The sequence below is a fragment of the Barbus barbus genome (genome assembly GCF_936440315.1).
Source record: "Barbus barbus genome assembly, chromosome: 14".
Lineage (NCBI taxonomy): Eukaryota > Metazoa > Chordata > Actinopteri > Cypriniformes > Cyprinidae > Barbus > Barbus barbus.
This window is the reverse complement of record NC_136742.1, coordinates 30,951,103-30,963,627: the sequence shown is the minus strand read 5'-3', so window position 1 is coordinate 30,963,627 and position 12,525 is coordinate 30,951,103. Positions and strand designations below refer to the sequence as shown.

The 12,525-nt window shown below is 33.1% G+C and overlaps 1 protein-coding gene across 6 annotated transcripts in view; it reads right to left on the bottom strand.

The window, feature by feature from the left end:
- LOC306880242 (polyphosphoinositide phosphatase-like) overlaps positions 1 to 12,525 on the bottom strand; it is a 73,086-nt gene that overhangs the window by 55,746 nt on the left and 4,815 nt on the right. For all 6 annotated transcript variants that reach the window (XM_079433640.1, XM_079433637.1, XM_079433642.1 and 3 more), the window contains exons 4-8: positions 12,285 to 12,405; positions 7,937 to 8,093; positions 5,847 to 5,897; positions 4,330 to 4,472; positions 3,558 to 3,686 (exon numbers count right to left, since the gene is read on the bottom strand). In XM_079433640.1, the coding sequence (XP_079289766.1) occupies positions 3,558 to 3,686; positions 4,330 to 4,472; positions 5,847 to 5,897; positions 7,937 to 8,093; positions 12,285 to 12,405 (601 nt within the window). The remainder of the gene's footprint in view (positions 1 to 3,557; positions 3,687 to 4,329; positions 4,473 to 5,846; positions 5,898 to 7,936; positions 8,094 to 12,284; positions 12,406 to 12,525) is intronic.

Here is a 12,525-nt window from a genome sequence, read left to right as displayed (position 1 = left end):
TAAATAAAACAAACAAAAAATAATGAAAAATTTAAAATAATTAAAAGATCTGAAGATCAAGGATAAATAAAATAAAATAACAATTAATAAAAATAAATATGTTTTAACTGTATTTTGCAGAAGGGTACGAAATAAAAAATAATGAAAAAATAATGGAAAATTTTAAATAATTAAAAGCTCTGAAGATCAAAAGATAAATAAAATGAAATAAACAGGTTTTAACTGTATTTTCCAGAAGGGTAAGAAATAAAAAATAAGAACAATTATTTTAAAATTAAATAAAGGAATCTCTGCATTTAAGTGAAGAGCTGCAAGTGCGTACTACAATTAGAGTTGGCTAAATACACTTACTTCTCTACTTTAGTATACAAACAGCATCCAAATACTTTTGACTTCGAACTCTAATTGAGTTTTCGGACAGCCTAGGGATTTGACAATCTACTTTTTGCTTAGTATATGGTAGACAAGTACACATATTCAGACATTAGTTTTTTTTTAGCTCTGAATCAAAAATAAAATAATGAATGAAGAAAAGTCTGATAAAAATAAAAAAAAAATTTTTGATTCTCCACATTTTGTATGTTTTTAGACTCTGATGGCTTTGATTGCATTTTTTCTGTAATAAATGAACAGCTTACTTTAAATAGAAAACAAATCTTATTGACCCCAGCCTATGATTTCTCAAGTGTTTTGTGTGCTTCTTAGCTCTTATCTTGCTCGTATGAATGCATTAGGCTCTGAGATCATTCAGCGTCTCCATCGCTCTGTGAAAACACTGTTGACATCCGTGAACCCCTTCACCGCTGCTTCAGGCTCCTCACAGAGAGAAACCATTACGCCACACAGCAATCAACAGCTCCAGACTCTCTCCGGATGATCATTTCTCTCTCTTGTGTTCTTTTAGCTCGTTTTGTTCAGTTTTGACCCTCCTGAACTCTCTGCTGGGAAAAACAGCTGATGTCGAGCGGGTTTCTGGAACACGGTAACTAGTTTGTTGCCGGTTCAAAGTGATGTAGCGGGTCAAGATCAGGTTCACCAGCAAGCAGCTGAGATGATAAACCCTCCAAAGCAGCTTCGATCAGCTAGAAGTCATGTGATACCATCAGAAGGGAGTTTTAGCTGTATTTTGCTAAATAAAATAAAATAAAATGGATTTTAACTATTTTACAGAAGGGTAAAACATAAAAAAAATACAAAATTTAGTCAGTGTGTAGTGTGTATGTTTGGGCATAAAACGATCTACAAAGTTTCAAATCTCAAAGTCCACTCCAAAGGGAGATATTTCGTTTTTTAAAAGTCCCTTTTCAAGAACTACAGCGAACGACTCGTTTGGACTACAAAGTTGCATTTCTGTATTTATGACATCACAAATTGTAAACCCCGCCTACAGAAATTTGAATGGTTGGGGGGTGGGAGAACGCTTGGTTGAGCACTGCACGCTTCAAAATCAAAACCCGGTGCGGGTGTTTTTATATCACTGTATTTCTGATGGAAACCAACTCTTTTCAGAAAATTTTGGATGTCATTTTCATTTAATCTTGATAAAGCAGCGTTTGTAAATTATGTAAATGTAAATTATGTGAAAAATAATGCGATTTTCGAACCACCGAGCATGAGAGCATGTTCTAGTACACCCTTTAAAAATAAAAAATGTATGATAAACCCTCCAGAGCAGCTTTGATCAGCTAGAAGCCATGTGATGCTATCAGAAGGCAGTTTCAGCTGTAGAATAAAATAAAATAAAATAAAATAGATTCAACTATTTTGCAGAAGGATAAAACAAATCATATTTAAAAATAAAAAAAATGTATAAATAATTGTAAAAATAAATAATAATGTATTTATTTTATTTATTTAAAAGAGTGATTCATGTATTTAGCTAAGGGTGCAAAACTAAAATAATTTTTAAAAATTTATGAAAAATCAATTAACTGAGTTTGTATTTTGCAGGAGGGTAAATAAAAAAAGACTATGAAATAAAAATGTAAAATAAAAAATATTTCAAAAGGTTTTCTATTTAGTAAGTTTTGTAAAATTGGATTTTACAGAAGAGTACATTAAAATAAAAAAATAAAATAAAATGTATTATTTATCAAAATGGGCACAATGTAAGAGAAAAATAAAAATAATAATAAAAAATAAAAATTGTGTTAACTATTTAGCTGAAGGGTACAAAATAACAAAAACAAAAATAATGGAAAAATAAAATAAAATAGTTGTTTTTAAAAATTTTGCATAAGGTTAAACAAACAAATAAATAACTAAATAAATATGTTTTAATAATATTTAGCAAAACGATACACCAAAAAAATTCAAAAATAAAAAAAATGAAGGTAAGTAGGTTTTAGCTGTATTTTTGCAGCATGACGTGGAAAGCAATTGTAAAACTAGATCACTGCCTTGATAAATAAACAATGCTGACTACGCTGTGCGCATCAGCTGCTGTTACATTCATTTTGTGGACGCCGTTTCTGTATCTCATACACACACAAACACACATCAATGTGCATCAGTGTGAAACGGGCACAGACTTTGTTTTGTCTGACTTTGGGCTCAGAGATTCATCTATATGAAAATATTCGTACGCACTACATTAGTGAAGTGACATACGGCCAAGTATGGTGACCCATACTCGGAATTTGTGCTCTGCATTTAACCCATCCAACGTGCACACACACAGCAGTGAACACACACACACACAGCAGTGAACACACACACACACACAGCAGTGAACACACACACACACACACACACACAGCAGTGAACACACACACACACACACACACAGCAGTGAACACACACACACACACACACACACACACACAGCAGTGAACACACACACACACACACACACACACACACAGCAGTGAGTAGTGAACAAATGCACGCGCACACACACACACACACACACACACACACAGCAGTGAACACACACCCGGAGCAGTGGGCAGCCATTTATGCTGCGGCGCCCGGGGAGCAGTTGGGGGTTCGGTGCCTTGCTCAAGGGCACCTCAGTCGTGGTATTGAGGGTGGAGAGAGCGCTGGACATTCACTCCCCCCACCTACAATCCCTGCCGGCCGGAGACTCAAACCAGCAACCTTTGGCTTACGAGTCCGACTCTCTAACCATTAGGCCACGACTTCCCGCTAATTATCTATAAGGGGAAGTCGTGGCCTAATGGTTAGAGAGTCGGACTCGTAATCGAAAGGTTGTGGGTTCGAGTCCCCGGCCGGCAGGAATTGTAGGTGGGGGGAGTGAATGTCCAGCGCTCTCTCCACCCTCAATACCACGACTGAGGTGCCCTTGAGCAAGGCACCGAACCCCCAACTGCTCCCCGGGCGCCGCAGCATAAATGGCTGCCCACTGCTCCGGGTGTGTGTTCACTGCTGTGTGTGTGTGTGTGTGTGTGTGTGTGTGCGCGTGCATTTGTTCACTACTCACTGCTGTGTGTGTGCACTTGGATGGGTTAAACGCAGAGCACCAATTTCAAGTATGGGTCACCATACTTGACAATACGTCACGACGACTTTTATAAAAACATAATTTAAGAGGATACTGGATTGGCCGCAGAATCCGTGAATGATGTAGAGCAGCCAATCAGGATGGACGATGTCTTTGACCTTCTCCAGCAGACGAACATTCCACACATACTTAGCATACGGCTCGTTAGTTAAACTGTGCACAACTGAAACACAAACACATCAACTAATAATTCACACACAGTGACAATAAGAGAACAAATAACTGGAATCAAGACCTTTCTCTATAACAAGAAAAAAAAAAAAAAAAGGGTTAAAAAAAAAAGAGTTGAGACCTATAAAATAATCAAAATAACAAAATAAAAATATAAAAAATAACAATTAAATTTATGTTAGTTTGTATTTATATATACATAGTAAATATACACAGTACACTCACATATATATTATGTGAACAAAAACTTATTTTGGATACGATTATGCAATAATTACATAATAATAACGATATAATAATAATAAAGGAAAATAAAATAATTTAAATGTGAAATGAAAAATAGGAAAGAAAATACAAAATAAATTAACAATACATTGCTACTGAAAATGCTAAAAAACTAAATCTAAATATGTAAATTAAGAAAGAAACAAATCAAACCAAATAAAATATAAAATTACAAATAATATAAAATAAGCAAATAAAAACCAAAAACACTATAAAATATATAATCAAAGTATAAAACAATAATAAATGTAATTTAATTTAAATTTTTTAATATAATTTAATTTTTTATTTTTTATTAAATTTTTAATTTAATTAAAAAAATAAAATACAAGACTGGTTAGAAAGCATACCTTGAGTGGGGAGTCCCTCCTCCTCGAAGATGTCAAAGCTGTCCTGTCTGCTGGTGTTGAGCTCCTCTGTTTCTCCGGCGTCACACGGCATCTGCAGCAGCGTCATGTTATACTGCAGCGAGTAGCTCAGGTCGTAGCTGTAACTACAGGTCAAAGGTCAAACCTCACATGAACTCATGGCAGAAATAATCACGCTACTCATGTGTGTCGAGCAGCGGGATGCAGCTTTCATTGTTGCTAGGCGACAGGCAGCATGTTGCTTAGAGATGAAGGGCACCAAATGAACTCGCATAAGTTCATCAGCGCTCACATGCAATTATTTCAGCTTCCCACAAGACGACGTCTCATTTTCAGAGCCCGTCCACATGCAAAATTAATACTCGTTCAATTTATCAACGCTCTTCTTTCCTCATTCACCAGCGGGACACAAAACAACAAACTTCTGAAGAAATTACATTTCCTGCTGAAATCACACAACCAACTAACTAATTAACTTCTGCTTGCATTGCTGTTTTGTAGACTAAACTGTATTAACGTGAAAGTTATGCCAACAGAAGATTAAAATACAGCTAACATGACAGAAATGAAATAAGATTGATGAGCTGATTTGATCAATAGCACGTATGCAATGCCCTCGTTAAAAAATCAAACACAGAACCACATGAAACTTCAGGGCTTATATAGCAGTAGTGATGATGAAGTCAGATCAATAGTTAAATAAGGGTGAATCATTTTTGTAACTGATATATGATATTTTTTCCCAGATCTGCTTATTTATTCAAAAGTACACAAAAAATGCAATGCATATTACAGCAATTTATATATTTTCATGACAAAATTTTATACACTTATTGTACACACACACCTTTTTTTTACTCAAACCATAAAAAAAATAAAGGAAAAAAATGTGTTACTTGAAACAAAATAAATGTTGACAAATAAAATATAAACATAACCTTAAACTTATTTTATTTCTGCTATTTACCAACAATTTTCTGTCAGAATTAAATATGCATATATATATATATATATAAAACGAAGGTCTCAAAGTCTGGGATTAAAGTTCTTACAAATGCACTTTTTTCACTATGATGAAACCCAATAAGAAAGAAAGTGCATGTGCAAGGTTGATTTACTTCTCATTTTCATGTTTTGTCGAATGCTTGTCTGTCAAATCTTTCCATAAATGACACTTGATATATTTTGTGATTAATACAACATGCAGACATTTATAAATGTTCAAACAGGTTTTAGGACTGCTGTCTGATTATCAGTATTATTATTCGACTGAAATGAATTCAGCTGCTTTAATACACTTCTAAAACCAAGAGATGGAGAAGAAAACGTTACTGCCAGATTGGTGGAAAGAAACAGGGGGAAAGGACAAATAAGGCCACATGAGCGGTGTATTTCCATTACAATGATCTGAAAGTGATTCGAGGTCACGGCATTGTGAGTACGAGACGCTTTCTAAAGGGCTCAGAGATAAACAACAAGACAGACAGATGAAGAATCACCTGAAGTAGAAGTTACTGGACAGATCCACGTTCTGGAAGATTCTCACGTATCTGTGGAAAAACATTAAATCATGATATAATCATTAAATAATTGGGCCAACACTAACAAAGTCTGGAATGATTGTGATATGTTTTTTTTTTTTTTTTAAAGAAGTCTCTTCTGCTCACAGAGACATTATTTATTTGATCCAAAATACATTAAAAATTGTGAAATATTATTATAATTTAAAACAGCTGTTTTCTATGTGAATATGTGTTAAACTGTAGTTTATTTCTGTGATCTGCAGCTGTATTTTCAGCATCATTACTCCAGTCTTCAGTGTCACATGATCTTCAGAAATCATAATAATATACTGATTTACTGATCAACAAACATTTCTGATTATTATCAATGTTGATAATATTATTACCATTTTTTGAAAGAAATTAATACTTTCATTCAGCAAGAAGGATTAAATTCATCGAAAGTGACAGTAAAGACATTTATAATGTTAAAAAAGATTTCGGTTTCAAATAAATACAGAATTTTCAATTCATCTGTGAATCCTGAAAAATAAAATGTATCCCGTTTTCACAAAAATACTGAGCAGCACAACTGTTTTCAACATTGATAATAATCAGAAATGTTTCTTGAGTAAATAAGTATATTAGACTGATTTCTGAAGATCATGTGACACTGAAGACTGGAGTAATGATGCTGAAAATACAGCTTTGATCACAGAAATAAATTACAGTTTAACACATATTCACATATAACTCACTTATTTCAAATTGTAATAATTTGTCATAATTTTTTTATGTATTTTGGATCAAATAAATGCTGCCTTGGTAAGCAGAAGAGACTTTATAATCATTAAAACTCTTGACCACTAGAGTTTACTAGTACCAAGATAATAACAATGTACTTGTTGCTGGGTGTTTTTGTTTTATTAGAAAGTGGCTTGCAAGAAACAACTCCGATTCTTCAGATACAATGTAATATGAGTAGATCTGAAGGAAAAACAATGTTATTGAAGCGCTCGACCTAAATTGGACACAAAGACGTAAACTGCGTCTCATGTTACATGAGTCAACGGTTACAGGCTGTACTTCTGAAAGTACTGTGTGTTACTGTAAAGCTCTAACACACATCAGGAGTGACGAATAACAAACGTCACTGTCGTCACACACACACACACACACACACACACACACACACACACACGTGTGAATTGCATCCAGAGATCAGAGTGACCGACCGCAGCAGGAAAACCTGAAGAAACAGTCTGAATAGCATACTAACTATCACTACTACTGCAGTATGCACGCTCAAAACATACTGTGTGTGAGATTTCTGAATGCAAAGAGCCTCAAAAGACTCATTTATTCTGAATGCATAAAGTTTTTAACACAAAATTGGATGCAAAATTATACTATAACTGGATAAAATGTCACCAATATAGCAACTACAAATAATTAACTATTTAACCCTGTAAAGCCTGACGTATGAAATAAGTCAGAAAAAAATATTTTTGTTTTTTAATGTAACAGTTATAACCTTGTACAAAATATTTTTTAAATAATCTAAAAAAAAAAAAAAAAAGTTTTGATGTGTGTTTTTTTGTTGTTGTTGGGATTCATCAGGTTTTATATGACACGTGAGAATATGTCAATTTATTTAGAGACTCAAACTCAAAAATATTCAATTTGGGGAATGTTTTTATAAAAAAATGATTGATGGAGAATCAAGTAAAGCTGAGCTGCTTCAGTCCAGTAAGAGGTCATCTGGAGATATGACTGCAGTTATTCTGACGCTTACTTGATCAAAATCAGACAAGATTTGACAGAAAAAAAGACATTTCTATAATTACGCTAAAAGAGCTTTAACTGGTAAAAACCCCTCTAAACTAATCAGATGACAACTTCTTCAGGTTGATCATTTAGAGCCCTACTAAGAATGTAGTACGCAGTACACTAGCAGTCCTTTCTGAACACAGGCTCAGAATGATCTTATTGGTCACTCTCTGTAGAACTGAACAGCAGAACACACTAAAAACAATAATTACAGCAAAGTTAACATATGGTTATCAAATATGTATAAACGGACTCACCGGGCCTCATCAGGGTGTGTGACTCTCACCGAGTCATTAGGAATGTAGATCATAGTCGTGTCTTCAATCTTATAAATCGAGTGGCCACCAATATCTGCCATTTTACGCCGTTTCGTGATCAACACGATATAGTAACCCTCCAGAAACCGCACGAAACCTGAAAGAGAGAAGACAGTAAATCGTGCTTTTTTTACGCTTTACAGTAAGGTCTCATTAGTTAACTACAGTACATTAGTTTGTTTGTTTATGATTTTGTGCCATCAGCTTCCACCACTAATAAAATGGTGAGAGACAATAATTCAAATAAATCAATTAAAACATAAATTAACTGATTCGGTTAACATGAACTAATAATGGACAATACTTTCAATTGAAGTATTATGTATTTGAATTGCATATACAATTTCCATGCATTTGGATTACAGAGTTTTACATAAACTAATAAACAATGCATTTTTGTCAGGAACACATTAAAGTTTTCTGCGATTAAAAAAACCTGGCAATTCAATTTTATTTAAATAATCATTTTTCAAAATGCATTTATTTAGATTGCTTAAAATTTGTTATGGAAACTAGAAAATGTATTTAGCTGAAAAGAGCGAGCATGGATTAATATGTGGGACAAGCTAAATTAAATATTCTCATTTAATGCATGAGATCGAAACAAACTGGATTTATTGATGATAAAAATAAATCTGGTTATGGTGAATTTAAAACACATTCAGTTTATTAATGAATCTGACAATAAGTTTTTTAGTTTGTTAAAACTGTGTAATCAAAGTTCATGGAAATTTAATATGCTATTCAAATACATAAATCTTACATTTAGGCTTTTATTATATATATAAAAAAAATTGTTGCACAGCAGCTATTAATCTAAGTTTAATTAGTTTGAACGTTTAGCAGGATTTTTAAAGTTAAACTAATACTGAAAAGAAATTAAAACATAAAAGGCAACATTTTACATTTTGCTTTAACTTAATGTACTAAAACTGAAATAAAAAAATTATATATATACATATAAACACACACTGCCGCTCCAAAGTTTGGGATCAGTAAGATTTTTAATGTTTTTTAAGGGAGTCTCTTCTGCTCATCAAGGCTGTATTTATTCAATCAAAAAATATAGAAAAAAACAATAATATTGTGAAATCTTATTGCAATTTCTATTAATTTAATATTTCCTATTTTACTTTAAACTGTAATTTATTTCTGTGATCTGCAGCTGTATTTTCAGCATCATTCCTCCAGTCTTCAGTGTCACATGATCTTCAGAAATCATAATAATATACTGATTTATTATGAGTGTTGAAACGGCTGCTTCATATTGTTTTTTGGAACGTGATACTTTTTTCTTTGATTCTTTGATGAATACAAAGTTAAAAAGAGCAGCATTTGTTCAAAAATAGAAATCTTTTCTAACATTATAAGTCTTTCCTATGAATTTTTAATCATTAAACACATCTCTCCTTGAATAAAAATATTAATTTCTTTAAAAAAAAAAAAAAAGAGAAAAAATGTACTGACCCCAAACTTTTGAATAGCATTGTATATTGTAATACAATTTTATTTTTATTTTTTATAAATTCAGTTCTTTTTAACTTTTTATTAATCAGAGAATCCTACAAAAAAATATCACGGGTCCCAAAAAACATATGAAGCAGCACAACAGTTTCAACACTCATAATAAATCAGTATATTATTATGATTTCTGAAGATCTTGTGACACTGAAGACTGGAGGAATGATGCTGAAAATACAGCTTAATCCATAATAACGCTTCCTCCAGTGAAAAAGTGCTCTGGTCTGAATCAGGAGAGAGATCTGCACAGATCAAAACAGCTCTAAACAAATATGTGGCTGGATTTTGATGTGAGAGACAACAGCAGATGCACTTTTTCACTGGAGGAAGAGTTATTATGGATTATGGACTTGTATTTTAGTTATAAACGTCTTAATGCTGGATGTGTTTCAGCTTTAGTCTTCTCCAGATGTTAACTGATGGACTGGAGTGGTGTGGATTATTGTGATGTTTTTATCAGCTCTCATTCTGACGGCACCCATTCACTGCAGAGCATCCATTGCTGAGACACTGATGCAGAGACACATTTATACAAACCTGATGAAGAAACAAACTCATCTCGGATGACCGGAGGGAGAGGATATTTTCAGCAAATGTTCAAATGTTCATAAACAGCAATATTTCCGTTCTCTTTCAGGTTTAAAGTGCAGAAGTGAACACATCACTCTAATGACGAGAAGTGAGAGTATAATCAACCGCTGACACACAACAACACGCCGTGGTGTTTGTCATGAATCTATCAGGTGTGTCGTAAACACATGACACACATCAATGTTCTGGTCTACTTGTTTATGCACTAAATTTGCACTTCTGATTACTTCCACGACGCCGCTCCCTCAGCAGAAGGTGATTAGAGACGTATGGAGGTTGCATAAGACACAATTTCAGTGACTAACACAACTAAAAGTGAGGTGTGACCCGATGTGTGTCAGCAGAAGTAGGCCATGACCTTCAGACCATCATCACTCAGTTTCTCACAGCGCCGGCCGTGATTGTGTGAGGAGACGCTGATTCTGACCTGCAGGTTCAGTCTGACACGAATCCAAGCAGCTTCAGATGAACACGAGTGTGTGCAGACAGAAAAACACAAGCCCAAAGACACAGAAAAGTGCTGTAATTGGTAACTAAAACTATTGAGAAACAAAATAAACATTCCATAAACAGTAATGCGTTTGATTCCCAGGGAGTGCATGAAGTGATCAAATGTATAGCTTGAATGCATTTATAGCTCTGGATAAAAGCATCTTGCAAATGCATGAATGTATGTAAAATATAAATATTAGATGAAAAACTTACTGAAATGAAACAAGTTGAATTACTAAAACTCACACTGAAATAAATTTAGATTATAATAAAACTGACAAATGAATAAAATGACTAAAACTGAAATAAATATAAATTAAAGTTAAATAGAAATATAAAAAATTACAAAAACATAAAATTACTAAAACTACCAAAATGATAAAAAAAAAACTAAAACTGAAATAAATCTAAAGCTAAACAGAAATATTTAAAAAATAACAAAAATGACAAAAGCAAATAACAAAATTACTAAAACGGACTAAATACAAATTAAAGCTAGACAGAACTAGTAAAAAACTTCTAAAAATGACAAAAAGGCATAAAATTTAAAACTAAAACAATTTTTTTTTAAAAACTATTTAAAACTAAAACTAAAAAAAAAAAAAAAAACAGAATTACAAATTACTAAAACTGAAATAAATATAGATTTTTTTTTTTAAAACGAATAAAAATGACAAAACTAAATAAATGTGAAATAAAGCTAAATAGGAATATTTGAAAAAATCTACTGTGACAAAAACACAAAATTACTAAATAAAAAAAATAAAAATAAAAAAAGACTACAACAGAACTACAACTAAACCTACAACAGAATATAAATTAAAGCTAAATAGACTTATTAAAAAAAGAACTAATAAAAAATGACAAAGCACATAAAATTACTAAAGCTAAAATAAAATAAAAAACTTAAATCCTAATAGAAATATTACAAAACTAAATCTAATAAAAATGCCAAAACTGCATAACATAACAAAACTAAAATAAATCTAAATTAAAGCTAAATATAAATATATTTTTATAAAAAAAAAACTAATACAATTGACAAAAGCCCATAAATGCCAAAAACTATTTTAAAAAACTACTAAAAAGACAAAAGCATATAAAATTATTAAAACGTAAACTAAAATGAAAATATAAAAACAAAAGCAAATTCAATATATTACAAAGATACCATAATTTAATATAAATAATCCTAAAATAATTTATTATAAAAACTGAGCAGTAAAAAGACACACTGCAGATACACAGACTGTGTAAAGACTCATTTTCTGATGAAAGGTTTGTGTTTTTTCACGTTAATAATGGAGCTGACTGTCATGTGTCAGTGTTGTGTGCTCGTTACTCAAACGAGGCTCCTGAGCTCATTCCAGAAAATAAAACTGACCGCTCCAGACACAGTCGCTGTTATTTTGTGTTATTGTTGTGGTGCAAGTCTCCAGCGTGTGGGTGGTGTGTGGTTACCATGGCGACGAGGCGTCTCAGGTAAACCGCGTGGGCATCAGCCGCTTCAGAAGCGATCACCTGACCTTTAGAAAACACACGTGCCTGCGCTACAACCGTACCGTTACAATGACGGCTAATTGCATTAGTGCACAGCTCACTGACCAGACGGAGGCAGACGAGGAGATGAATAAACAAAGGAAATGAAACTTTGAGCAATCCAAGGGGAAAAAAAGGCTCTTACCCACAATGCCGTGGGCAGAAACGGCTCTGGAAAGACCGGATCCCTTCTGTCCGATCTTAGTGCGATTGCCAAGATCCAGACGGCCCAGCAGCTCCCGCACTTCCTGCTGACTGTAAACATGCTGCCAGAAACACACACAGTTAGATACAATAAACACACACATTTACACTGAAGCAAAACTTTACATATCCACAAGGAATTTATATGTATATAGGTTTAAAATGTAATTTCCACCAGAGTA